Here is a 23,992-nt window from a genome sequence, read left to right on the forward strand (position 1 = left end):
TTTATAACGTAGTGGAATTTATGTTTTTTCCATATATAACAAGAGATAAAATCTTTAACCTAAATTCGTATCACATTGGTTTCCTCATCTCTGCACAAAGTGAAAGTTGACGGGTCGGTCCGGTACCAGGACGGTTCGGTCCAGACACTTCACATCCCCTGCTGTGGTGTCGGGTTTGATCTCGAACAGTCTGATCAACTGAAGAGAAAAAAAGAGAAACAAATGTGAATAAAATCCTTGATTTTCTACCATTAAACCCTCAACATCCTCTCACCTGAATCAAAGCCATGTACATCTCCAGCTCGGCGATTCTTCGGCCCACACAGCTCCGTACCCCGAAACCAAAGGGGATGGAGCCGAAGGGGTTCGGTCGATGCTTCCCGGACTGAAGCCATCGTTCGGGTCTGAACTTGAACGGATCCGGGAACGTTTCCTCGTCATGGCTGATGGCGTAGTGGCAGAGCTTGAAAGACGTCTGAAGAGAAATCAGTTTTCATTCAATAGAACTTCATACAAAGAGAGTTTTTTGACCAGATGAAGTAAATAGTTTGTTCATGGATTCAAGAAGACTTTTTTGAAAATCTGATGAGGAGGGATTTTTCTGAGAAATGTTTTTAAATTGTTCTTATTTTTCTTCCTTTGTTTTCTTATGCAAAACTGCCTCAATATGTTTACTCTTCACTATATGTATACATGCATGTAAGGAACATAAAAACTCCACGCAGAAATATATGTGTGTAAAGAAGGTTAAAAACACAAACAACAACAAAATCTGATACAATTCAGAAAGATCTGTACTTGGGATATAATTGAAAATGAAAAAGGAATTTTTTTTTTGATAATTCTTTGAAAGAAGAAAAAAAAATCATCAGTCAAACATCTGTGTTTATCTGTGTTTTGTTCTTTATTCTGTCTACACCAAACACACAGATGAAGAAAAAAATCCCTTGTTGCATTTCGGGGTTTTTTTCATTTAATTTTTTTGTTGTTTTAAGCTAAATGGTTTGTGTTTTATTGTTTTTGTTTACTTTGATGTCAGTTTTATTGGAAGTTTAAATGATAATTCATGTTTTTTAGCTTAAATTCAAGACCTATAAAGTCACAGTATCAATTCATCGTGTCTTAACAAGAAGGATTTTTCTCGCCTGCAGTTAATACAAAATTCTGCAGCGAGAATTCTGAGCTACTCTAGTAGAAGAACTCACATTTCTCCGATCCTTAAAACTCTTCACTGGCTACCAGTTTCTTGCAGGATCCACTTTAAAATTCTGGTTCTTACTTTCAGATCTATTCATGGTCAGACCTTCCATCAGTGATCTGATCCAGACTTACACCCCAGCTCGGGCTCTGAGGTCTGTGGATCAGAATCTACTGATGGTTCCTGAACACGGTTCAGGACCAGAGGAGAGAAATCCTTTCAGGCTGTTGCTCCTAAGCTTTGGAACGATCTCTGTGTTTGATGATCTACTGACTCCTTCAAGAAACATCTTAAGACATTCTTATTTTTTACTTTTCCCTGATTTTCTGGGACTTCTGTGTTTGTCTTACATAGTAAACCTGATTGAATAAAGTACTTGGTCATTTAAAGACCAGAGTATAATGTAAAAAGTTGATATGAGCCACAGTAAGTCTCATTTAATTCACATATTAAGAAAACATTTTGCACCTTCTTCGGGAAACGATATCCACCAACGACCACATCCTTCTCGTAGAGAGTCCTTCCATTCATGGTAACCACAGGATACATCCTGCAGAGTCACGTCCGTCAAATTAAAAATTAATATTTTTCTTCAGGCCTAACGTCCTGACCTCAGCACTTCTTTGACGACAGCCTTCATGTACGGCATGCGGGTCGCTTGATGGGCAGAAGGGCTGCTGCCCGCTGGTACCAGAGACAACACCTCTTGGTGGAGGCGGTCCTGGATCTCAGGGTGTTTGGACAGCAGGTGAAAGGTCCATATCAGAGTGTTGGACGTCTGAAAGGGAAAAGAGAAAAACCACGGCATGAAGGAACGAAGATACATTTTAAGACTCTATGGTTACCGTGTCGACTCCAGCTAACAGAAGCTCCGCGATGCTGCCGTACACGTCTCTGGTGCTCATGTCGGTTTTGGCCAGCAGGTAGGTCAGATATTCCCCCTGGAGGTCCTCGTTGTTGTCGATGCTGTGTTGGATCGCCTGCAGCTTCTCATCGATCAACTTTTTAGCTTCATGAAGATCATAAAAACTTTTGCTTACAATAATAAAATGAGACGTTGCTAAGTGTCTGTGAAAAAAAAAGACAGATATCTCTCCATAAATGTAAGTAAGTAAGTAAGTAAGTAATTTTTATTTTCATAGTGCTTTTCCAGACCAGGGTCACAAAGCGCTTAAACAATCAAAACAATACTTAATAAAGTATATACTTTAAAGGTCAAGATAATACTGATAACACAACAGGAGTTCCAGAAAATCAAGGATATAACATGAATGCCTTTAAAAAAACAACAACCTTAGCAAAAATAAGTATTTTCAAGGTTACTTATTTTATACTACATTTGGAGTAGTAGTACACTCTTAGTATAGAAATGAGTATACTTGAAAGAATGCTTTTGTAAACTAAACTAAAGACACAGACTGTATACCTAATACACTCATAGTATAAAAATGAGTTTACTTGAAAGAATACTTTTGTAAAATAAACCAAAAATACAGACTGTATACCTAGTACACTGGTAGTATAGAAATGAGTATACTTGAAAGAATACTTTTGTAAACTAAACTAAAGACACAGACTGTATACCTAGTACACTCATAGTGTAGAAATGAGCATACTCGAAAGAATACTTTTGTAAACTAAACCAAAGACACTTACTATACTATAGTATACTTGAAAGAATACTTTTGTAAACTAAACTAAAGACAAGACTGTATACCTAATACACTCATAGTATAAAAATTTGTATACTCGAAAGAATACTTTTGTAAAATAAACCAAAAATACAGACTGTATACCTAGTACACTGGTAGTATAGAAATGAGTATACTTGAAAGAATACTTTTGTAAACTAAACTAAAGACACAGACTGTATACCTTGTACACTCATAGTGTAGAAATGAGCATACTCGAAAGAATACTTTTGTAAACTAAACCAAAGACACTTACTATACTATAGTATACTTGAAAGAATATTTTTGTAAACTAAACTAAAGACACAGACTGTATACCTAATACACTCATAGTATAAAAATTAGTATACTCGAAAGAATACTTTTGTAAAATAAACCAAAAATACAGACTGTATACCTAGTACACTGGTAGTATAGAAATGAGTATACTTGAAAGAATACTTTTGTAAACTAAACTAAAGACACAGACTGTATACCTAGTACACTCATAGTGTAGAAATGAGCATACTCGAAAGAATACTTTTGTAAACTAAACCAAAGACACTTACTATACTATAGTATACTTGAAAGAATACTTTTGTAAACTAAACTAAAGACACAGACTGTATACCTAATACACTCATAGTATAAAAATTAGTATACTCGAAAGAATACTTTTGTAAAATAAACCAAAAATACAGACTGTATACCTAGTACACTGGTAGTATAGAAATGAGTATACTTGAAAGAATACTTTTGTAAACTAAACTAAAGACACAGACTGTATACCTAGTACACTCATAGTGTAGAAATGAGCATACTCGAAAGAATACTTTTGTAAACTAAACCAAAGACACTTACTATACTATAGTATACTTGATAGAATGAACTCCAAGTATACCATTTCTTGCTAAGGGCAGAGGACACACCATGTTAAAGTAATACAATGATGTACATCATGTCACATTCTTACCGAAGCTGAAGATTCCCTCCCAGCCGTCGATGTAGCGACGCCAGTATGGCAACATACTGCGACTCCACTTGGGCATCAAGATCACGGCCAGACTGTTGGAAAACATCTGAGCGATGGAGTTGATAAACTCTTGAGTACCTGCAGGGATTTCTCGCTCCAGGCAGCCGATCCTTGTCTCAAACAAAATAGCTGAAATACCTGTGAAGCCAAATACATTTAGCATTAAATCATAGTAAATAAGTAAGTCATTGTGATTTGTAAAGCGCCTTTAAAGACCAGGGTCACAAAGCGCTTGAACAGTCAAAATCAATACACAGTTAAAAATACATACAAATTTAAAAAAGGTCAATACACTTAGACAAACACAGGAGTCCCAGAAAACTTGGAAAACGCCTTCAAAAATAAGAGTGTCTTAAGATATTTCTTGAAGGAGTCATTAGATCATCAAACACAGATGAAGATCGTTCCAAAGCTTAGGAGCAACAGTCTGGAAGGATTTCTCTCCTCTGGTCCTGAAGCGTGTTCAGGAACCATCAGTAGATTCTGATCCACAGACCTCAGAGCCCGAGCTGGGGTGTAAGTCTGGATCAGATCACTGATGGAAGGTCTGACCATGAATAGATCTGAAAGTAAGAACCAGAATTTTAAAATTGATCCTGAAAGAAACTGGCAGCCAGTGAAGAGTTTTAAGGATCGGGGAAATGTAAGTTCTTCTACTAGAGCGGCTCAGAATTCAGAGTTGTGTGTTAACTGCAGGCGAGACAGATCCTTCTTGTTCAGACACGATGAAATTGATACTGTGACTTTAAAGGTTTTGAATTTAAGCTGAAAAACATGAATTATCATTTTAACTACCAATTCAAAATCAAAGTAAACGATACCTGATGGGAGTTTGTTTCAGGCAAATGAAAATACACTGTTGTAATCCGACTTATACTTTCTGTTAAAGGCAGTTTGGTAAATATTATTAAATCGGCCTCTGATCTAGTCGCCTAAAATATTTTGGCCCCTTGTATCATTGATTTTTGACAAACCTGATCTAGAAATTTCAATAAAAAAACTGTCTCAAAAGTTTTCTGTCTGGAAATACAAATGTATTGGAATTATTAAGACCCTTCAATAAAAACACTTTTGTCTTCAGACAAACATTCTTTAATTTATTCATTAATTTATTCCTGTTTTTGGCAACTTACCCTCCAGGGAGAAGCCATAGAGCTCATTGGCCATGTCGGTCACCAGATCTCCTGTAGGACTGCGTTGGCGAAGGTAGTAGATCCTCTTGACAAAGTCGGACACTACGTTGTTAATTATGCAGCCGTACTGGGCAGCATCCTTCGGGTGCAATATTTGTTTACTGAGCAACATCCTCAGGTTGTGCCATTCCTCCCCTTCCCTGAAAAAAATCAAAACAAATGTATCCGTTAGAAAGTAATGTGTATGTTGGTAGTTTGTAGTAGAGTCTTACTGAAAAATGTAGATTCAATTTTTTATTTTTTTTATTTTTTTAATATAACCTTAAAAACCTTTACATTCAAGCTGCAGTATGTAACTTTTAAACTGTTTTCTAAAATGATGTATACTCTTCACTACACAGATTAGTATGTGGGTGTCCACATAAACACACTTACGGTAGAAAAAAAAAGGAAATGAGAAATCTTGTTGTTTTTTTTAACAAATGCTCCTCCGGTGACAACAGAGGTTCCCAAGACATTATTGTTACGATGATATAACACCAGGGGAGCCAAATATAAAGTTGGTATTTGGGGGGGAAAAAAACACTTTTTTTGCATAAATCTTCAATTTTGCTTATATCAATGGTCCCAAACGTTTTTTGCCCTGTAACACAATTTTATCTAAAAAGAACAGCATGTATTTCTAAATAAAACCCCTTTTTGAAGGTAATAATAAAATTAACAAAATGTTAAAGACGATACTTTTTTTTTACAGAACCAGCTTTATAAAGCCAGTCAGACTCACCAGATATGAGATAATTCTAAAACATGACATCGCTTGACAAGCGTTCCAGAGCAGGTTTTCAAACCCGCGACACCAAAATATTTTGACAGCAGAATCTACTGATTGATCATTGAGATGAAGTCTAACATGTTTGAACTCCAGACGTTAAAACCAAGTTGATACTTTGTCATGAAAATATCTTAACGGATGCAGCAGTGAGGACGTCACCTGACTCGTTTTTTTGTTTTCTGGTGGCTCTGTTATGATGGATTTAAAAGGCTTCTTATTTATTCATATTGAATTTAAAACGCTTCGAATAACAAATTATTTAAATAATTAAAAATAAAACTTAACAAATATTGAAAAATCGAAATTAAAATATAACAAATATTGAATCATTGAAATTAAAATATAACAAATACTGAATAATGGAAATTAAAATATAACAAATATTGAATAATTGAAAATTAAAATATAACAAATACTGAATAATAGAAATGAATTCAACCTTTAAATATTCCTGATGGCATTGATTTACAGCACTCAAGCAGTTATAAAATCTACAACCACTGAAAGAATATTATTATATTTGGTTACAAACATAATTAAACTTGATTCTGTGCAGCCTGGTACTGTACCAGACACTGGTCCTGGACCCTCCTGGTGGTCCAAGGCTTATTTATTTCTCTCTGTCGCCTGATCATTTGTAAATTCCCATCTTAGTTCTTCTCATTGAAGACGACAAATAAACTTCATGTCTTACACGGTGAAAGGTCCGTAACCGTATCCTCTCATCTCACGATACTCCTTCCAAAACGACATGTCGCCTCTGCTCGGGTATTTCTCCTCGTTCCTCAGCAGCTCCTCCACCAGCTTCGGGGTACTGAGACACACCGCCTTCAGTCCGTCTCTGTAGATCGGCCCGTAGAGCTTTGCCTCGTAGATCTGGAGGAAGATGAATAAATAAACTGATAAGAGATGTTAGGGCAGTGGAGAAATGTGGACGTAGGTGGAATAAAGTCTTGGAAGTATAACAAACCAACAAACCCCTTCATGTGATTTGGTTCTAGATTTCCCTACGATATAATACCCAGCGAGGTCCCGGAGACACCGGTATCCTCTCATCCTCAGTCCCCGCAATGGCAACGTAATGGCCTCTGCCATCTAGTGGCCGGGTGTTTAATTGCAGCAACAAAATGGATAAACTGTTTAAATATTCGTATGTTATTTATTAAGCCTCAAAAATAAAAGACAACATCACAAAATGATACTTCCTGTTGCCGAATGAGGGGCGTGAGAATTACAGGAACAATAAAATCCTATGAGATCCTGGCAATGACTGAGGACGAGAGGATACAGTCGACTCAAGCAGCTTTTTAGAGCCGATCGTTGCCTCTGTATCATGATATACACTGTATATCGTATCGCCAGATTCTTGCCAATACGAAGTCCTATTGACAGTTTGGTCATTAAAGAAATGTTCAGCTGGTGACCTTGACTGCTAAAAGTTTTTGCCTCTTTTTCAGATCCACATTTGTAACGTAGAAGTGAAAATAATGGTTAAAATATCTGGGGTCAAGGGGTCTTCTCAAATGTTTCTTCCAAGAAGCCTAATGGTCTCCAGCTCACCCTTCAGGTTCTGACCTGTACAGTGTTATGTTCAGTGTCACCTGACACCAGCAGTTAAATTCACGGTCGCCATAGTAACGAGGGCAATTACACCGGAGTGACCTTTCCTTGTCTAGTGTGTATTGTCAGAGCTCGTGGATAGAAACAACATGTTGGCTTCAGTGACATCATCTTGACACAGGCCAGTGTTGTTTACATTATTATTGTTATCCATAAACATACCTGGAGTTCGTGGAAACATTTGTAGAAGCCTTTAAAGAACATCCTGTAGAGCAGCTGCAGGAAGTTGGATCCTGGGAGATCCTGCACCGTCCGAGCCTTGGGTCCATGGATGGTCGGCGAGGAAGTCGCTCGGGTTCTCCAGCAGACCAGCTGAGCCGCGGGGGAGAAACATGGAGGCAGCAAACCTCTACTTCTGCTTATCATGATTTGGAGAATTCCAGAGGCCATGAAGGAGAAGAAACGTAAACCCAACTGTAGTGCTGAAGGAACTCGTGCAGCAGGGAGGAGCCGGACTGAAGGAAAGTTTTAACCCTTCCTGGAGGAAAGTATTTCAACATGCCATATTTGGAGGCGTGGGAGACCATTGAGGAAAACATCCACATGTGTTTAGGACGAGTTAAAATGTTCTTTGTGTGAGTCTTTGGTGAGTTAATGGTGAATAATTTGTCATCAAATGTTGCTAAAAGTGTAGATCATTTGTTTATATGTCAAATGTTTTTATAAGGTTATTTTTAATCATAAGACAAAATATATATAACTAAACAGAATGTTCAGAATACACTGTTTTGATAAATAATTATATTATATGTTTTATTTTCTTGTCTTCAATGTAAAACTCTTTAATCATTGTATTCCATTATTATTATATAATAATATTAAAAACTTTATTTGTTGCTTCTTTTTTTTTTTCAACTTGTACTTCAAATATATCTTAAAGAAATATATTGGAAGCGTATTGATTATTTTATGATAATTATAAATTAATTATATTCTGTCTTATGATGGTAAAAAAGGTTTGTTTTCTACGTATTACTTCCATATATTTGTATTTATTAATGGTAAATATGTCCCGCCTAATCTTAAAAGAACAATAATTAATTAAATGAATACAAATAAAAAATATATAATGGTATTTTGGTAATTCATTATACTTGTAATTCATGCATACTTTACATACTTTTTGTACGTTTACTTAATCATAAATATTACTTAATAAATTTCTTTTTTTTAATTGAATTAAAGTGTTTTTTACTTGTTGTATGTATTGTATGGTTTGCTGTCAGCGATGTCTAGACATGAAACTGTTATAAAACACCGTCCCAAAAATAACAATATTCAATTTTAAAGTGTTATTATATATATATTAATCAAAGTTAAATGTTGGAAATTCTCATTTTATTAGCCAAAGAAAATATGATTTTGCAAGAAAATTCACATTTTTATTTGCTTACACATCATTAAATATAAAAAAAAAAGAAACATGTATACCTTAGATAAGGCAGTGAACAACAGCAAATCATCCCTTTAATTTGTCCACATTGTCTATTGATCCTTTGGGGTCTAGTTTGTGCATAAGAAAGTGTCCTTGCACCTGAGCTGCACTGATCTCAGCGTGGCTCGAGAAGACGGCCTCGGCGAAGCGTTCAGACTCTGCAGCCGGTTCGTCCGGATAGAAGCGAGTGAACATCTGCACGAGCTGTGGGTGCGTGCAGTGGCCGATGTACTGCTTCAGATCCACGCGCCCGGGTCTGATCAGCGCCGAGTCCAACCTGCAGGAAGATCGCAGGATTTGAATGAAGACATCGTTTTTATTATGTATATGTATTTATAAATACCTGTCAATGAAGTTGGTGGTCATAAAAACTATTCTGGCCTCTGAGGAGGCGACTCCGTCCAAAGAGTTTAAGAGTCCACTGAAGGTCAAGCGGCCCATCCCCTGGTACGCCAGAGGGTCTGAGGAATCAAGACATTAGCCTCTATGAGCACCAATAATTATACGATCACTTTCTACTAGGTGTGAGAAAATACTAATCCACCGAAATATTGTTTTTGTCAAAAAACTGGATCAACAGCAGTGTAACTATTTAAAATGATAAATGTCTTGTTTTATTATATTACAGTTTCTGTATGGTTTATATTTGAATATTGGGTATAAAACTTTTTTTTTTTTTACATGAAAATATTCACAGCATTTGTTAATTTTTGTGTTGCAGTTAAACTTCTTGCCGCTAGATGGCAGAAGTTATAAAGTCCTCTGTAGCTGGAAAACAACTGGACAAGAAGATACAGTCGACACCAAAAGCTTTGAATAATATACATTTGAAAAAAAATTGTGTAAATTTAAATTATTTGAGTTTTATGTTTATAATTAACATTTAAATATTCTTGGCATTTCTAATGTTTTCTATTACAATTCAACTTCTGGCCACTAGAGGGAAGCAGTCATCACATCCTCCGCAGCTAAAGTAAGTAATACTTTAAAGATCAAGATAAAACTGAGAACACAACAGGAGTTCGAGAAATTCAAGGAAAAGCCTGAACAAATAGAAATGTCTTAAGATGTTTCTTAAAGGAGTCAGTAGATCCATCAAGCGCAAAGAGAGAGGAAGATCGTTCCAAAGCTTAGGAGCAACAGCCTGAAAAGATTTCTCTCCTCTGGTCCTGAGCCGTGTGCGTGGAACCATTAGTAGATTCTGATCCACAGACCTCAGAGCCTGAGCTGGGGTGTAAGGCTGGATCAGATCAGTGATGTAAGGAGGAGCCTGACCATGAATAGATCTGAAAGTAAGAACCAGAATTTTAAAGTTGATCCTGAAAGAAACTGGAAGCCAGTGAAGAGTTTTAAGGATCGGGGAAATGCGAGTTCTTCTACTTGCAGGCGAGACAGCTCCTTCTTGTTAAGACATGAAAACAAACTGTTGCAATAGTCCAGACGAGAAGAAACAAACGCATGGATTACAAGCTCCAGATCATGTTCCGACAACATTTTCCTAAGTTTAGAGATTTTTCTCAGTTGAAGGAAACAGTTTCTGTCAAACAAGAGACATGTCTTTATCAAATACAACACCCAGGTTTCTCAGGCTCAGTTTGACAGACTGACCTAAGTCACCCAAGTACTGACTCAACCCTGGAATCTTATCATCAGGAGCAATCACCAGTGTTTCAGTTTTGTCCACATTTAGCTGTAGAGTGTTTTCACTCAGCCATTGTTTGATTTCTAGCAAACAATTGACTAAACTGTTCAGACTCTGGGGCTCAGTTGGATCAAAAGAGCAGTAGAGCTGGATGTCATCAGCAAAAATGTGATAAGAAACATCTGGAAATCTCTGAATGATTTTACCGAGGGGAATCAAGTACAGCAAAAACAATAAAGGACCCAGAACAGAACCTTGAGGGAATCCACACAACAGATCTGCCGATTCAGACCTCATTTGATTGGCAGATACACTAAAACTGCGCCCAGAAAGGTAAGATGAGAACCATTCTAACACAGACCCAGACAGTCCCACTTCATCCCTCAGTCTTCTCAGCAGGATCTGGTGATCAACTGTGTCAAAGGCTGAGGACAGATCCAAGAGAACCAGAACAGTGAATTTACCAGAGTCAGCCGACATCATGATGTCACTGGACACTTTCAATAAAGCTGTCTCCGTAGAGTGATGTTTACAGAAGCCAGACTGAAACTTCTCATGGATGTCGCTCTGATCCAGGAACAAAGACAGCTGCTCAGACACCACCTTCTCCAAGATCTTGGACAAGAAAGGGAGCTTAGAAATAGGCCTGAAATTACTGAGGTCAGTTGGGTCTAAGCCTGGTTTTTTGAGCAGAGGCTCCACAATGGCATGTTTAAATGCATTGGGAAAAACCCCTGTGGAAAGGGAGAGGTTCACCATATTGGTAACCCAGGGGCCAATTACATCAAATACTTTGATAAAAAGCCTACACGGAAGGAAGTCATCTGAGCAAGAGGAGGGTTTCATCTTGTTCACTAGTGCCGAAATATCACCCAAAGATACAGCAGTGAAGGAGGACCAAGAGGAGGAGAGGGGCTCAGAGACAGTAGGGGTTCCAAACAAAGGGGGAGAGATTTTCTCTTTGATCAATTTAATTTTGTCAATGAAAAATCTCAACAATGCATTGCTGTCAGCTTCACAGAAGACAGGCGTGATTTGAGGAGCAGGAGAAAGTAACAATGACATCCCTTAAGATCCTAGCGATAACTGAGGACGAGAGGATACTGTGAACTCCTGATGCTTTTAAAGCTGATGTTTGGACATATTCTAGATTCAAAAAATATTTTTGCAAAGAAAAAAACAAAACATTATTATATTATATATACATTTAACATTCAAATATTTACTGTGTTTGTTTATTTTCATGTTGCAATTAAACCTCTGGCTGCTAAACGGCAGCAGTCACGAGGTCCTCCGCAGCTGGAGGCACCATGAAATGCTGCGAGATGACTGAGGACGAGAGGATACAATGGACTCGAGCTGCTTTTAAATCTTATATTTGGACATATTTTGATTTCAAAACAAATGAAAGCAGTTACGATTTCGTCAAGAGTCATGTGGTCTGTAAATTCTGCAACACCAAAGTCAAGTACTCGACAATACTCCAAATATATCCTTGTTACTACAGTATCACAAAATATCGTATTGTTGCCACTGTACCGGGATATGCATCCTATCAACATATTCTTGCCAATAAACACCGCTACTATCCGGTGATGACTGGCGTCTTCCGCCTTCTGCAAATGAACAAACTAGGATTTAATTTAAGTGTCTCACTCTCTGTTGGCTGCAGATCTCGGCTGACGAACGCAGCGTCGACGTCCTCCAGCAAGATGATGCTCTGCTGAGGCGCCACACTGAGCAGGTGGTTGAGGCGGTCGTCCGAGAGCGAGCGATCGCTGAGACTCATGAGGCAGATGCTGTAACCCAGTTCTCCAGCAAGAGCAGTGCTAGTGACATAAGAAGTTAAAAAAATTATTATTATTATTTTTAAATTAAAGGGGAATAAGTTAACATTTTAAACAAAATATTCACATAAAGCTGCTTTTTCCACATCCTGGTGGACCGTAGAGGAGATATCCTCGCCTGTAGGGAATCCCTATCAGGACATATAAAAAACTAAATTAGCTAAACAAACATTAACTTAACATTTAGAAATCACTGAAATATTAATATAAGGTCACCTCGATCTGTGTACCACTTGGGGTTCCCGATGAAATCCTTGACGTCGTCAACTATCTTCTCCGCCACCCCCGTCTCCAACACCACAGAGCAGAGGGGTCTGCGTCGCCGTGGAAACCCAAACGGCCTCCACTCGGCTCCCATTGCCGTGTACATGACCGTTCTCCCTTCCTCCTGCTTCAGGGCCAGTTCTCTCGCTAAAAGACACATTGTAGGAAGAGAAAATTAAGATCAAAATCAACTTTTGTGAAAACTAGGAAATGGTAAGTTTGAGATAGAAAAAGAATAAATTGATAATATGAAAAAATCCAACAAATCATAAAATAAAATATTGGGTAAAGTTTAACAACCTGGATAACGGAAATAATAAAATAGATTTTTCAATATTAAATAATAAAAGCTGCAGGTAGAAGATAATACAAATATGCATTTCATTAAGTTTATAAAAATTATTTTATGAAATAAGAAGTTAAAATAAAGATGAATGTTTCACTGGTATGAAGTAAAGAATGTAAGAGTTTTTCCTTTTTTACCATTTTTATTGTTGCAGATGTATTTATTATTGTTTATTTTACTTTCCTTTTTTTTCAATATTTAACTTAGACTTTTTATTTTATTATCATTATTATTATTTAATCTATCCTATTACAATTCTATTCATTTTTTTATTTATTATTGTACTTATTATCGTTTTCAATATGTGTATTGCATGCCCCTATATAATGTTTACGTATGATTAATCTTTTTTTTCTAATTCGTCTAATACTACCAATATAATTAATGCATTTATTACTACTATATTGTTTTTGTTGTAGGTTGGTTTGTTGGGTGGAATCTTTTATTGAAAACGAGGTATTTTTTACATGATACATCAATAAATATATTGTTTAGAAAAGAAAAGAAAAAAATATTTATAGTGATAATCAAAGTTTGGAAATGAAAGAAAAAATAAAATAAAATTAGCTGAAAGTTTTTTGTAGAAGCAAAGAACAATACATTTTTTCAATCTACCTTAATTACCTTCTTGCAGTATATTGAAGAAGATATTTCTGTCTCTTCCTAGAGCGGTGAAGGTCACAGACTCCCACGGTGTCCCAGTGTGCAGATCCACCATCTGCTTCTCTCGGGTCCTCTCCACTTTGATCCACTTCCTGCCATACCTGCACCACAAAAAAACAGAGAACCCCACCGTCAGATTCATCCTAAAGGATTATAAAAAACATTCCTCACCAAATGATGTGGTTCCCGGGGCTGGGATGGAAGTCGAACTGGGTGTTAACTCGTCCACTCTCGTGTGCCAGGTAAGAGGTCTCCACGCTCAGGTGCTGGGTGTGCCGGGCGTGCTTGGTGATCCAGCTCAGCAGCCAGTGGTAGCTCTTGTCCCTGCTGGGCACCTCCAGCGTGATCATGTAGTTCCTGCGGAAGAAGATCATCCCCACCTGGGCTCCCTTTCGAGCCACTGCCAGCGCGGTTCCGACCCCGACCAGACCGAACCCTGCGCCGAAGTAAGGGTTGTCCTTCAGACCGTCTAGGAAATCTGACAGAGGCATGTCGCTGTTTTTTAAATCAGGTCCAGTCTAGTTATAATCTAGGAAAATGAAAATATGAGAATTAAAAAATAACATATGTGCATTTCAAATTGTAAATAAAGTTTGATTCAATGGACTCTGAGTCAACGTCAGTAGGTTCTGGCTTCAATAAAAACAGTTTTTTAAATATTACAGCGCTAAATAAGTGAAAAAAGTACAGTTATTAAATACCTTTTTGCCGTTTCTTCAAACATATTCTACTGTCATCGCATTTTTATTCCGTTAAACATCATAATATCCACACGTGAGACTTGCATGAGTGCTGAGATGCAACAGCGACCTCTAGTCCACTTCCTGTGTTCACCGACCATTTCCGACCAGAAACAATAGCACGTAAATAGTTCCTTCTTCATATTTGTTGCATTGTTTTGGTAATATATGATCACTCTCGGATTTTTTCAATTATAGCTGTAACACAATAAACATAAAAATATTAACTCGGGTTAATATAAATAGCCGTCATATTTTTAATTTTTGGAAATAAATATGTAAATTGCTGTTTATATATCCAAAAAACAAACACGTCTCACTCCTTTGAGTCATATTTTATTTTGGCAATAATTGATTATTCTTTTTCACGTTATAATTCTGTTTTTATATTTTCGTTACGACTTCAAAAGCAGCCAATCAGAAACAAGATTTACAAGAAGTCCCACATTTAATGATTTCCCCAACCAATCATTGAATACATTGTATAGCCGCATCCCGGAAGTGCATCATCACAACACCGATATACGTTTCTCCTCTTAACATTGTATATATTTTTTAAACAATTTATTGTTCTTTTTTAATCATATGTATTCTCTTGTTTGCACGAAAAGATGCCAATGTCCAGATTTTTTTGGAGAACCAAATAATGGTGAGTTGCTAACGTTAGCTTAGCAAACCTCAGAGCAACTTTTATTTTTGTCGTCGGGTATTTAAATACATTTGGTTTGTTTGAACCTGATATTTACAAACACGACATTAAATAATCGAAGGACGTCGATCTGCAGTTTTTTTAACGACCTTTCGTTGGTCTCTAGTCTGCCTGACCGCAGGGAAGAAGAGGACAGTCGTGCGGTAGGTCGGATCATGCAGCATATTCTGAATAATATTCAGGTAAATAAACAATCTTTTCCATCTGATATGCTGCTTTTAAGCAAATCATAACCATATTTTGTGTATATTTAATGATAACCTTTTTTTTCTTTAAGTTACCTGTGTGAATGATGGACACAGACGCATTTTTATAGAGATAATAATAATTCCACAGTTGCAAAGAAACAATGGCTTCATCAAATCAAACAAGTGAGTGCAAATTAATTCAATTTTAAATGTTGTGTGTGATTTATTTACTCAACATTCTTTACGGTTACAGATGACACGCAGACAACCGGCGTCTCCAGGCGGTCTAAGAGAAAACCAACACCAACTTTCACAGCAGGTGAAGAACAAGATGAAGACACGGTGGTGCCGGAAAGAAAAAGAATCAGGAGATCGAAGAAAATAGCTGAAAATAACAACAATGAGAAATCTACACCTAAAGGTAAGAACAGTTGTCTTGATTGTCTGAGAATATTTGTGTTATCTCAAACACATTTGTTTTTACCAGCCCTTTGGGTCACCTTGACCCTGAGATAACACAAGGGTTAATGTGACATCGTCATCTTTACTTGATTCATTAATAGGTTTTTTAAATCTCTTTCAATTATCTTGTTAAATGTATCTCTATTGTTCAAACTGAATAAACTACTGTGTCATTTTTATTTAATAATGTATTTATGTAAAGCATCTTGTGACAACTGGATGTGTGAAAGGTGCTATATAAATACAATTATTTATATTAATGATTGTTGTGTTTTTCTTTTATTAAAACTGGTGCCTGCTTGAAATTTAAAAAAAAAATTCATGTCATGCTATATAAACCTTTTTTTCACAAAACTTAACTTTCTAAATATGTATCCCCTAAATATAACTATTTGTGTTTATTGAAGCATATAAACCTACATTATTTGTTTTATATTATCATTATATTGTCGTTCACATTGTCACTTTTGGAGTGATGACTCCCAATGACTTTTTTTTTAAGAATTTCATTTTTCTTATAATCATTGAATTCAATAACGTTTACATTGCAAAAGTTGAATTAATTTTAATTGAATTAAACCATTTGTATATAGAAAGGTTGAATTTGTTAATTTTTGGAATAATTGAATTGTAATATTTTGATTTTTTTACAAATAATTCAGGGTTTTTTCACACATATTTTGATATTCTAATTCCAATAATCAAAACATACATTTTCTAAACTGAATATTTATTAAAGTGTACTCTTTTAAATGCAATATTAAAATGTGGCTATGATGGTGCCACCAGACAATACCAAAAGAGTCACAAGCTATTGGAACTTTTTTCAAGTGACTACATAAAAGTACTTAATTGTGACCAAAGAAAATGTATTTTTGAAATTATTGGACTTAGAACTCTATGTGTAAAAATTATAATACGCAATTATTAAAAAAGAAAACAAATAAAACCATTGGATATACATTGTATTTAAATTATTAAATAAAAACGAATATAAATTGAATAAAATTATTTAAAAAAATGTAATTTAATGCTTAAAAAAATAGTTTCAACATTTGAAAGGTTAAATTTAACCCTTAAATATTATTTTGTCACTGATGTACTTTCATAGCATTTCACAAGAACAAGAATTCAGCGAAGTTTATTTAACATGTTACTTCTTCCTCTTCCTGCAGAGTTCCTCGCAGAAGGTTCAGAGGGAACATATCGCACCCACGTCTGCCCCGAGTGTCGCCGTTGCTTCACCATGAGGTCCCACCTGAACGTGCACCTGCGCCTCCATTTCCCGGACCCCGGTCTCCAGTGTCCCCACTGCCAACGTCACTTCACCAGCAAGAGCAAGCTCCGGGTGCACCTGCTGCGCGAGGCGGGCGAGAAGAGTCACCGCTGCGACTTCTGCGACTACTGCGCCGTGGACCGGAGCTCCGTGCGGCGTCACATGACCGCGGTGCACGCGGACGAGGTCGAGGACGGAGCGGACGGTTTTCCGTGCCCCACCTGTGCACAGGTGTTCCGCCGGAGCGGGCTCCTGAAGACTCACATGAAGACCCACAGCACAGAGGAAACAGAAGGAGTCTGCTTCCATGAAGGTTGTTCTTTCCAGAGTTCCGAGCACAAGCTCCTCTCCAAGCACATGTCCGACGAGCACCAGATCCATCCGGTCCGGTGTCGACACCACACCTGTGCGGCCGTTTTCCCGGATGGCGGCAGCATGGAGGCGCATTATCAGACCCACCTGGCGTACCACTGTCCGCACTGCGACTTCTCCTGCTCCAACAAGTCCACGTTCCTCCAGCACAAGCGTCACGGGCACCCGGGCGCCGACCGGCTCACCTGCGGCTTCTGCGCCTTCGTGACCTTCAACCCCGTGGAGTTCCAGCAGCACATGGGACACATGCATGCCAGCGAGAAGATCCACGGTTGCTCCCAGTGCGACTACGTGACGTCGCACAAGCGAGGTTTGAAGAGACACATGCAGCAGCACACCGGTGAGATTCATCGTGACCTCAACCTTTGACCTTTGACAGAATCAGTGAAAGAACATGCACATGTTTTTAAATACTCGCTTTTTATTCCATCAATTCAGTTCATGTCGAGCAGACATGTGTTCCTTTGATTGTATTTACTGTATGTGTAGGTCAAAGATAATGTAGAAACTAGCTATTTTATTTTGTATTTATTTGTATTATTTGTATCATTTATAACTAGTTCAACTCTAAATATGAGTTATTATCCTTCGTTCTTGACATAGTTGTGAGTATTTATTGCACCTCAAATATATTTAAGTGAATATAAAAAAAAGATTAGTTTTAAATTAACTGAATAAAGAATAATAATAACTAGTAACCCTGAGCATATTATTAGATTTGCTGTTAGGTTCACATTATATTTAGCCTTTTAGAAAACTCATTTGGGAAAAAATATATTATAAATATATTTAGTTAGTAACATTCCAATTTTTATTTTTGCCATTTTGCCAAATAAAGTACTTTAATATAGATTTAGAAATATTTTACATTGCATATGTTATTTAAAATACAAAATAATAATATTTGTATTATATTAAGCTTTCTTTTATTAGATTTGTTTAGTTAATGTTAGGGTAAAATGTTATTTTATATCAGATTTTAAAAATGTAATTAAAGTTATATAAGTACAATATATTAATAATTATTTAGCTTTATTTCTTTTTTTTAATATTTATTTTTTAGGTTTCTATTTTATTTAGAACTTTAGAAAAAAATCTAGGTTAAATTGCCTCTATCAGATTTAAAATATATAAATAAAGTTATTTAAAATAAAAATAAAAATCGCATATTTAAGGGTGATTTTATTAAATTTATGTTAACAGTTCCTGTTGTATTTAGGTCTTTCAAAAAAAGGTTTGGAAAAAGGGCTTTATAAAAGATTAAAAGATAGAGTTATACAAAAATACAATAACAGTATAATTATAGCATATTTAGCTTGATTTCATTATTTATTTTTTATGTTTCCATTATATTTAGGCTTTTCCCAAAAAATATGTTGGGGGGGAGTTCAAAAAATCCATTCGGTTTGAGAAATAATCAATAAATAATCAAAAACAATCCAGTAATTGTAACTGAAAGTTATAATTAATCCTACTTTCTACTTTCTTTCCCCACAAAGCTGAGAAGCCGCACAAGTGCAGCCGCTGCGACTTCAGGTGCCGCGACGTTTACTACCTCAGCAAACACATGCTCACTCACTCGGACGCCAAGAAGTTCATGTGCTCCGAGTGTGGATACGTCACCAAATGGAGGCACTGCCTCAGCGTTCACATGAGGAAACACACCGGAGACCTCAGGTGAGTGTCAACTGTGACAGTACCATGGGTTTTAATACACTTTTTAAAGTTTTAAAGGGATTTAATTTTCCTTCTTTTAAATCATATTGTAAAACTAGGAAGGGTAACGTGCTAAAATCGAGGTCAATAGAAGGTGTGCCCAACATTCTTTGCACTGGTTTAATGTCGGCACTAAAGTCAGAGGTCAACCTTCAAATAAAACAGTAAAAATAAAATGGCATGATCACGTAAAAAGCCAAGGTCAAAGTGCTTGAAAACAAAATCTCACTATAATAATGAATGATTTTCTTCAGTTTACAGGCTTTTTTAAAAACTAAACTTGAGTTTTGTGTCAAGAGTCACAATCTATTGTTATTTTCTGAGACAATTTGTCTTGCAGTTATTCTGAGGTGAAATTCAAAACACTAAATCATTATAAAAAAATAATAATAACTGTAAATTTTAACCCTTCATTTAGAAAATTAATGTAAATTGAATTAAATTAAAAAAGTTATACAAATATAGAAGTTGTTCACCTTGACCCAGTGACAACACAAGGGATACAACAAACACATTTGTTTTCGGACCTTCGGGTCACCTTGACCCTGAGATGGCACAAGAGTTAAAGCAATACAAAATTATTATAAAGTATTTAAGGAATTTATATTTGTTGAGCGCTTTTCTAGCGGGTCACAAAGCTCTTAAACAATCAAAACAATACTCAATAAAATATATACTTAAAAGGCAAAGACAACACCGAGACGAACACAGGAGTCTCAGAAAATCAAGGAGAAGCGGTATTAAGTAGATCATCAAACACAGAGAGAGAGAAAGATGGTTAGAAAGCTTAGGAGCAATAGATCTGAAAGTAAGAACCAGAATTTTTGAACTGATCCTGAAAGAAACTGGTAGCCAGTGAAGAGTTTTAATGATCGGGGAAATGTGAGTTCTCCTACTAGAGCGGCTCAGAATTCTCGCTAAAGAGATCTGTATCAACTGCAGGAGAGACAGCTCCTTCTTGTTAAGACATGAAAACAAACTGTTCCTGTTTCTATTCGCAGGTACCAATGTGACCAGTGTCCTTACCGTGCATACCGCTTGGACCAGCTCAAAAGCCACAAACTGCGGCATCAAGGCAAATCCTTGATATGCGAGGTCTGCGCGTATGCCTGCAAGCGTAAACCCGAACTTCGCAATCACATGTTGGCTAAACACTCCGAGGAAGGGAAGGAGGCGTCGTCGTTCAAGTGCAAATACTGTGCCTACTCCACCTGTCACCAACAAGCCCTTCGAAACCACGAGAACTGCAAACACACCAAACATAAAGAGTATCAATGCGCCTTGTGTTCTTACTCGACCTTCAGCAGCGTCGGATTTTTCCTGCACAAGAAAAAAGCTCACGGCTACGTACCCGGAGACAAAGTCTGGCTCGAGAACTACAGGGCAAAAGAGAAGGAGAGAAGCTCTAGAGAGTCATCGCAGGCGTTCTACAGTCAACCATCAGTCGATCCAGAAGAACCATCTCAGAATACTACTTCAGAAGATCCAAATGGGAATGAAGAAAACCCAGATCCAAATGTTTTGGATGTAGTTTGTCAGGAGATTGTTGATGACAGAAGTCCATCCGGGAACAGCCCAGAGTACTGCACTCTGGTCCTGACTGCACTTCCAACAACAGACTATCCAACCCACTCATTACCAGATGAATCATCAGAAGCCGTGGGTGAAAACTTCGAGGTATACCAAACGGAACAATCGTCATTAGTTGAAGAGGATGCATCGGACACATCCGACTCACAGGGGCATCGCGATGCGAAGCAGTACCTGGAAGATCCATCGACAAGACTGGTTGAAAATGTGGGTTCACCAGAGGGCACGCTGATTGACGCGAGGAAGCGTGACCGGGATCAAGCGGATTCCATGGTTAAAGAGGGAAGAGTTCAGATGCTAGTGGTGCCACCCGGAGATTTCTTCAGATGTGAACAATGTCCATTTGTGGGCAGAAGTGAGGAAGCGTTGAAGAGCCACCGCTCCTCGTGCCGTGGTAGAAAACCAAGGGATGAAGGTCAGATCTCCAGTGGTCAGGTCAAAGACCAGGAAACTTCCAGTGCTAAGAACAGTAACCCAAGGCAAGTTTTGGTAGAGGATGCTAGTCAGGACAATAGCGTTCAACTGGAAGGAGGTATAAACTCAGAACAGACCATACCAACAACACAAAATGAGATCGGGTCAAATGAAGTTGGTAAAGCTGATCTGACGAACAGTAGCACTGAGCTAACATTAGACACATCATCGCAGTCAAGACCCAAACAAATTAACTTGTTAAAAAGAAGACCCTACACCAGAGTGAAATCCAACCTTAAAAAGATTCCGTCAACAGACGCAGATGACAGTAGAGAGGACGCCATTGTTGGAAATAAAAAGTCTCTAGTGACTATAAAACCCCAGACAAGACTCAAGTCCAACCAGCATGTTGTGCTCAAAACTTCCAAACCATTCAGCTGCCCTCACTGTCCTTTCACCACAAAGAGGCGCTACGTTTTGGAAAATCACAAGACCGTTCATACGCGACTCGGCCGGTTCGGCTGCGACTCGTGCGGCAAGACATTCGGGACCACGACCTTGTTAAGTAGGCACAAGTCGCGTATTCACGACAAACGGCCGACCCAGCAGTGTCCCCTGTGCGAGTACTGCGCCTACACAAGTTTCGATCTGAAGAGGCACGAGCTGAGATGCCACACCGGAGATTTGCGGCAGGTTTGCGCACATTGCAAGGCTCGCTTCAGTTCCCAGTTTGCTCTGAGGAATCATTGCAACCGTGCCCACCAGCCCCAGACCCTCTTCTCGTGTGACCAGTGCGACCACATCTGTGGTACGGAGGAAGCCCTGAAGAACCACCAACAACACAAACATTCACAGCTCAGATGTTCCTCCTGCCAGGAGTCCTTTCCGACGAAGGAACATTTGGAGGTCCATCGGAAAACGCACCTGGCTCATCGGTGTCAGCTTTGCCCCTTTGCCAGCAAAACGGCGATGCTCTTAGCGAAGCACCTGTCGGACGAACACGAGGACGGATCCTCTTTGGGAAACACTCTAAAATGCAGTAGGTGTGAGTTTTCATCTGGGCACCAGCTGGTGATGGAGCAGCACCTCCGCTCGCACGGCGGCAAGCGGCTGTACAAGTGCACTGAGTGCAAGTACTCCACGTGGAACAAGCAGAAGATCACGTGGCATATTCGCATTCACACCGGAGAGAAGCCGTACAGCTGCGACCAGTGTCGCTACACCTGTGCCGATCCTTCTAGACTCAAGGTAGAACATTTTCATAACAACAATGTGACGTTTTGTGCAATGATTTTAAAGCAGTTCTGTAAAATATTGATTTGTTTTTGGCTTTCTCAAACCTTTCGAGCAGTGTTATTGCATTGTTGTGAAAACTGAAGTGTCTCCAGCCTCGCTACCACAGGTTTAAATGCAACCAACTTTCTTTTTTTTTTTAAATATAGCTTCATAAGAGGGTTCACCAAGAGGAGAGGATGTATCTTTGTCCAGAGTGTGGCTACAAATGCAAGTGGGCGACTCAACTCAAGTACCACATGACCAAACACACAGGTAATGTAAGGTTATGTGTGAAAATGAAAAATCCAACCAATGTTCGGACTGTCTAAAAATGCAGAAAATCATCCGGTGATTCTGATAAATATTTGATCAGGAAGGTCAGGTCTAGAGATAAGACAGAACATAAGAATTATATAGGTAGCCAGAAACAAATCAGGATAAATAAATCCAAATGTAATATTTGGACGTTTTAAACTATATGTACACATTCTTCCACATTTTCGGTAACCTGAGAAAGATGAGCTAGCTCTGTGTTTGTTGTTAGCGGATGCTAGCTAGTGCTGCTTCCGATTTTAAGTCTTCGGGTCAATGAAATAAGACCCTAAAGTTACCAGGTTACATTCAGTTCTTTGGATAGAACAGGTTTTGTCATCATATATATTGTCATAAGTCAATTAGTAGTAAACTTCAGCTAGCTAGTTAGCATTAGCTGTTTAACAAACGGCGCAAATTAATACAACACAGTTTTGACCTCAATATTTCTAAATGAAATTTTCTACTTGTACCTTGAAAAGAATCTTAAATTTAAAATATTTTTCTCATAACTCTGACTTTCTATAACCCCCAGGTGAGAAACCACACGCCTGCGACGAGTGCGACTACCGCACCAATCGAGCCGACGCCCTGCGGGCCCACAAAGACACCCAGCACTGCGACGACCGTCTCTACATCTGCGAGAAATGCGGCAAGAGTTTCAAGACCTCCTTCCTGCTGAAGACCCACCAGCGCCAGCACACCGGCGGCCGGGCGTACACCTGCGGACGGTGCGGCAAGTCCTTCCGCTGGCCGGCCGGGCTCCGACACCACTACCTCTCTCACACCAACCAACTCCCCTTCGGTTGCAGACACTGCAGCTACAAGGCGAAGCAGAAGTTCCAGGTAATAAAACACCTGCTGAAGCATCACCCCGGGGTGACAGTGGAGGAGGGGGTGATGAAGGACACCGAGACGAGTGGACTGACGCTGAGGGAAGCTCTTCAAGGGGTGCGATTCGAGCAACCGGAGGATGGAATCGGCGAAAATAAGATAGAGGGACAAAAAGAAACCAAAGAAAACTAACTAGACTGACTGGAATGTATCAAAATATTAAGTTGTGGTTTAAAGTTTTTAACCCTTTTACAAGTTTGACTGACACGTTGTAGCAGGATGAACATAGTTTCTATTTCCATTTCATTACATTTTTATTTGTGTCATTTAAACACCACCAGTAATGCTTGACACAGAAACCATTAAAAAAAAAATCAGCTTAAAAAATATTGCACATGTCGGAATGAATAATACTGATAAA

The 23,992-nt window shown here is 38.2% G+C and overlaps 3 protein-coding genes across 3 annotated transcripts; 1 reads left to right on the forward strand and 2 right to left on the reverse strand.

Moving 5' to 3' along the window:
- Positions 1 to 58: 58 nt before the first annotated feature.
- Positions 59 to 7,928, reverse strand: LOC148068196 (sterol 26-hydroxylase, mitochondrial-like). The gene is made up of 9 exons (XM_087803973.1): positions 7,649 to 7,928; positions 6,561 to 6,742; positions 5,035 to 5,234; positions 3,842 to 4,039; positions 2,044 to 2,207; positions 1,810 to 1,976; positions 1,667 to 1,748; positions 275 to 475; positions 59 to 198 (listed from the first exon to the last, which is right to left on the reverse strand). Exons 1-9 carry the CDS (start codon positions 7,874 to 7,876, stop codon positions 85 to 87), a joined length of 1,536 nt encoding a protein of 511 aa, XP_087660099.1. The 5' UTR covers positions 7,877 to 7,928; the 3' UTR covers positions 59 to 84.
- A 948-nt stretch (positions 7,929 to 8,876) lies between these two features.
- On the reverse strand, positions 8,877 to 14,499 carry bcs1l (BCS1 ubiquinol-cytochrome c reductase complex chaperone). The gene is made up of 8 exons (XM_087803974.1): positions 14,385 to 14,499; positions 13,855 to 14,212; positions 13,645 to 13,784; positions 12,627 to 12,821; positions 12,478 to 12,541; positions 12,220 to 12,392; positions 9,265 to 9,382; positions 8,877 to 9,198 (listed from the first exon to the last, which is right to left on the reverse strand). Exons 2-8 carry the CDS (start codon positions 14,172 to 14,174, stop codon positions 8,946 to 8,948), a joined length of 1,263 nt encoding a protein of 420 aa, XP_087660100.1. The 5' UTR covers positions 14,175 to 14,212; positions 14,385 to 14,499; the 3' UTR covers positions 8,877 to 8,945.
- A 448-nt stretch (positions 14,500 to 14,947) lies between these two features.
- znf142 (zinc finger protein 142) lies at positions 14,948 to 23,992 on the forward strand. The gene is made up of 9 exons (XM_087803969.1): positions 14,948 to 15,072; positions 15,239 to 15,314; positions 15,410 to 15,503; positions 15,574 to 15,741; positions 16,958 to 17,770; positions 18,930 to 19,107; positions 20,148 to 22,398; positions 22,593 to 22,698; positions 23,273 to 23,992. The coding sequence occupies exons 3-9, from the start codon at positions 15,482 to 15,484 to the stop codon at positions 23,761 to 23,763; spliced, it is 4,029 nt and encodes a 1,342-aa protein (XP_087660095.1). The 5' UTR covers positions 14,948 to 15,072; positions 15,239 to 15,314; positions 15,410 to 15,481; the 3' UTR covers positions 23,764 to 23,992.

Source organism: Callionymus lyra, chromosome 12, assembly GCF_982586985.1.
Source record: "Callionymus lyra chromosome 12, fCalLyr1.hap1.1, whole genome shotgun sequence".
NCBI lineage: Eukaryota > Metazoa > Chordata > Actinopteri > Syngnathiformes > Callionymidae > Callionymus > Callionymus lyra.

What these genes read in the sequence shown, in the direction of transcription:
- znf142 (XM_087803969.1), top strand. Translation starts at nt 15,482, where the DNA reads ATGGCTTCATCAAATCAAACAA. An exon ending in ACACATGCAGCAGCACACCG is followed by an intron (nt 17,771 to 18,929) that starts GTGAGATTCATC and finishes TTCCCCACAAAG; the next exon opens with CTGAGAAGCCGCACAAGTGC. An exon ending in CCGATCCTTCTAGACTCAAG is followed by an intron (nt 22,399 to 22,592) that starts GTAGAACATTTT and finishes TTTTAAATATAG; the next exon opens with CTTCATAAGAGGGTTCACCA.
- LOC148068196 (XM_087803973.1), bottom strand. Translation starts at nt 7,876, where the DNA reads ATGGCCTCTGGAATTCTCCAAATCATGATAAGCAGAAGTAGAGGTTTG. An exon ending in TGTTAGCTGGAGTCGACACG is followed by an intron (nt 1,977 to 2,043) that starts GTAACCATAGAG and finishes TTTCCCTTTCAG; the next exon opens with ACGTCCAACACTCTGATATG. An exon ending in GATATCGTTTCCCGAAGAAG is followed by an intron (nt 476 to 1,666) that starts GTGCAAAATGTT and finishes ATTTCTCTTCAG; the next exon opens with ACGTCTTTCAAGCTCTGCCA.
- bcs1l (XM_087803974.1), bottom strand. Translation starts at nt 14,174, where the DNA reads ATGCCTCTGTCAGATTTCCTAGACGGTCTGAAGGACAACCCTTACTTC. An exon ending in CAAGTGGTACACAGATCGAG is followed by an intron (nt 12,542 to 12,626) that starts GTGACCTTATAT and finishes ATGTCCTGATAG; the next exon opens with GGATTCCCTACAGGCGAGGA. An exon ending in AGATCTGCAGCCAACAGAGA is followed by an intron (nt 9,383 to 12,219) that starts GTGAGACACTTA and finishes TTGATTCCTCAG; the next exon opens with ACCCTCTGGCGTACCAGGGG.